The following is a 3,929-nucleotide window of genomic DNA, read 5'->3' on the forward strand; positions in this document are numbered from 1 at the left end:
ATTCCACTTGTCGAAGTGAACTGCTTTTTAAAAGACAAATCAATTTTTTTGCTTCTTAAGACGATTTGGTTTCCTCCTAAAGTCCGCAAGATGAATATTTTATACGACGACTTTGTTCTCTTGCAACCGAATTTTAAGAGTTTTATTAATCTCAAAGAGTTGTCTCTGACCCTCCCGCACCATCTCTATGACGATTTCTACTTCCAAGACTTTGACATCCCTTCCATACAAAAAGTGGTGATACTCCTGCACCTCTCACAACTCGAACAACTTTCCTTTTTTTCATTTCCCAAACTGAAGACGCGGAAGTACATAGTAATCATCAACAACTCAATTTCTTCTCATGAAATCGATTTGAGTCCAATTTTGAAGTATACTGAGAACGTGGAGGTCTATGTCAACTTTTTGAATGCAAAGACACTGAAGTATAAATACCTTCCACTTCTTAATTATTGCTTTGAATCGCGGAGAGAGACTCTTGTACGATACGTCGATGTCTTCCTTAATATGTCAAACAAGACTGATTTGGTCGTGGAGACCTTAAAAAAGTGTTACACCAATCGCCTCACCATTTCTTCGTTTACAGAAGCCTTTAATAAGATCACCACACAACATGAAAACCATTTGAAGCCAACTTTCAATTTGTCGTCTTACAATTCGATTAAAGAATTGTTCATAGTAAATGCCACTATCGACTCAATAACACTTCCAATGAGTCTTGAGAGACTTTCAGTCAAACATGTCTTTGGTGATATATTGTGCTCTCACTGTCACTTACATACTCTTCAGATCGATTCTTACAAAGGAAAGTTTCTTCTTATTAATTTCTCTAATTTAGAGCAAATCACTTGGACCGACTTTTTAATTTCTTCATTCATGTTTTTTGATAAGCCACAAATTCTTCCAAACGGAGTTTCTGTCGATTTAACACAGATCAAGCTCATTAATGTGAAATCTCAATATATCCTCCCTTTTACTTTTTACGTCGACACAAAACCTGTTTGTGCCTTTACTGCCAAAGAAGTGTATTATAGCGCACTCGACAGAAGTGTATCAGTCGATTCCTTTACTGGTACTCTCAATTTCTCATCTGTTCAGTGTAACGTCGTTGACATTTCCAATGCCACAATGAACATCTGTACTACAATTCCTCACAAAACAGAGAACCCAAGTACTTTAATATTGAGTGATGTTGACTCTTGTACAATATATGGGGGATTTTATAATAAAATACTATTAAATAACGTTAATCAATTAACTCTAAACAGTACCTTTGTCAACACATTACATGTCAATTCTGTAAACACTTTCATACACAACAAACAGACCAAAGTCACCACTTTCATATCAAATACTTCCAATTCAAAGAGTAAATAGAACTATAGTTACTTTTCTAATTGTTTTAGTATATAAAATAACAAATTGTAACAATAATAGAATTTTATAATATATATATTATAGTTATAATGTAACTATATTATACAATAACTATAAATTATAAATAATAATAGTTTAAAGACACTTTAAGCATGTTTGACACGATCTTTCTCCTCCGCTTGTTTTGCATTGTTCCATCGATCCAATGTTCCAACAAGATACCCAGTGATTCTTCTCAGTCGTTCAAATTTACAGTCATGGTCCTCGTCCTTCCTGTGGCATTTTGGACAGACGTTATCTATGATTCCGACATACCCACATTTAGGGTCTCTATCAACTGGGTGATTGATGCTTCCATATCCAATTCCGCTTTCCTTCATGATTCGGACTATTTGTTCGAACGCGCCGAGGTTCTTCAAAGGGTCTCCATCGACTTCAACATAAGTGATATGTCCTGCGTTGCACATCTCATGGAACGGGGCTTCCTTTCTGATCTTATCGGCAGCAGTGATTTTGAAGTAGACAGGGACATGGAATGAGTTTGTGTAGTAGTCTCTATCAGTGACTCCCTTAATCTTCCCAAAGACTTCTGCGTCGTATTTGACAAACCTCCCAGAGAGTCCTTCAGCAGGTGTTCCCAACAAAGAGAAGTTCAAGTGGTGAGTTTTGCTCGTCTCGTCGCAGTAGTCTCGCATGAATTGGATGATCCTCTTCCCAAGTCCCCAGCTGTCATTCGACTCTCCGTGGTGTTTCCCTGTGAGGGCAACAAGGGTTTCCGCCAATCCGATAAATCCAATCGACAGTGTTCCATGTTTCAAGACGCTTTCCAGTGTATCAGACTCTTTCAATTCTTTCGACCCGTACCAGACGCCTTGCCCCATCATGAACGGAAAATTCATCACCTTTTTATTGCACTGGAATCGGTACCTCTCAATCAGTTGATCGGTGACTAAATCCATCGTCTCTTTCAGCTCTTTGTAGAAGTTCTCAAGTTCACAGACTTCTCTTTTGCCCTCACAAATGCCGTATTTGATTCCAAGACGGGGGAGGTTAATTGTTGTGAAGCTCAAGTTTCCTCGTCCAGTCACAATCCCGTCGCTCTCAGGGAAGATGCTCCCAATGACTCTTGTGCGGCACCCCATCGCAACTGCCTCTGTTCGGTAGTCGCCTTTCTTGTAGTACTTCTTATTGAACGGCGCATCCAAGAACACAAAGTTTGGGAACAGACGTTTCGCAGAGACTTTAATTGCCAATTTGAACAAGTCGTAGTTTGTGTCTTCGGGATTGTAATTGACTCCCTCCATCACTTTAAACACCGAAATTGGGAATATCGCCGTCTCTCCATTTCCTAATCCATTCCACGTCGCTTTAAGAACACTTCGAGTCGCAAGTCGACCTTCATCCGAGACGTCTGTCCCAAAGTTAATAGACGTGAAAGGAACTTGTGAACCTGCTCTTGAGTGCATCGTATTCAAATTGTGTATCAAAGCCTCCATAGCCTGGAACGTCTTTCTCTCAAGCATTCGATTTGCGACTGTCTCAATGTTCTTCGCATCTTCTTCTGTCAAGTCGACGTGGTATCTCTGTCGTATAACCTCACTCAACCCAACCCAGTCCGTTTTCAAATATCGAAGTGACTCCTTTTGGTTCTCCAAGACCTTCTTCATTTGTTCTTCGAATATCGCGTACTTCATCTGAAGTAAATTAGTCACAGTTTCACATACGCAAGTGTAATAAGACTTCTTCACGCCTTCGGCCATAGCATAGTCGAAATTTGGAATGGACTGTCCGCCGTGTTGTTCGTTCTGATTGCTTTGGAGGACTATACACGCGAGTGCGGCATACGTGGAGATATCATTTGGTTCTCTAATGCTCCCATGTCCAGTAGAAAACGTTCGAGTGAACATATCAATCAAGTCGATTTGGCAGCACGTTGTTGTTCCAATAGCGTAGAAGTCTAAATCGTGGACGTGGATTCTTCTATCTTCGTGGGCAGTAGCATGCTCGGGCTTCATTAACATTAACTTGGTGAACTCAGTGGACCCCTCCGATCCAAATTTGAGCATTAACCCCATCGAAGAGTTCCCGTCGACGTTTGCGTTCTCTCGTTTTAAGTCCATATCTTTAGCATCACGGGAGGTGAGGCTGTTGAACGTCTGCATCAGTCGACTTTCACTCAATCGGATCTTCGAGCGCTCTTCTCTATATAAGACATAACTCTTGGCTACACTAAACTCCTTGAAAGTCATCAACGCCTTCTCCACTAAGTCCTGGATCTCCTCAATGTTTGGGGTCTTCGACGTCAAGTGTTTCATATTGGATACAACGTTCGAGACTATTTCACTAATCTCAGACGTTGAAGTGTGTGTGTTGGCTGACTGAACAGCCTTTTCAATGGCGTGGAAGATCTTCGAGTCATCAAATTTCTCAAGACGGCCATCACGCTTAGTGATTTGAAGTGGAACAAAGTGTGTTGTTGCAGACATGTCTACAGTTTGAGTTTTAGTCTCTCATCTTATATCTCGCTTTGACGCAAAGACACGTGTTTTCTG

At 40.6% G+C, this 3,929-nt stretch overlaps 2 protein-coding genes across 2 annotated transcripts; one reads left to right on the forward strand and one right to left on the reverse strand.

Annotated features, from left to right (window-relative positions):
- Positions 1-90: 90 nt before the first annotated feature.
- On the forward strand, positions 91-1,377 carry EIN_112030 (hypothetical protein; the record flags this gene model as incomplete). Its single annotated transcript, XM_004185537.1, has 1 exon — positions 91-1,377. One exon carries the CDS (start codon positions 91-93, stop codon positions 1,375-1,377), a length of 1,287 nt encoding a protein of 428 aa, XP_004185585.1.
- A 146-nt stretch (positions 1,378-1,523) lies between these two features.
- EIN_112040 (hypothetical protein) lies at positions 1,524-3,863 on the reverse strand (the record flags this gene model as incomplete). Its single annotated transcript, XM_004185538.1, has 1 exon — positions 1,524-3,863. The coding sequence occupies one exon, from the start codon at positions 3,861-3,863 to the stop codon at positions 1,524-1,526; it is 2,340 nt and encodes a 779-aa protein (XP_004185586.1).
- Between the last annotated feature and the right edge of the window lie 66 nt (positions 3,864-3,929).

This window comes from Entamoeba invadens (assembly GCF_000330505.1).
Source record: "Entamoeba invadens IP1 unplaced genomic scaffold scaff_1105074725955, whole genome shotgun sequence".
NCBI lineage: Eukaryota > Evosea > Mastigamoebida > Endamoebidae > Entamoeba > Entamoeba invadens.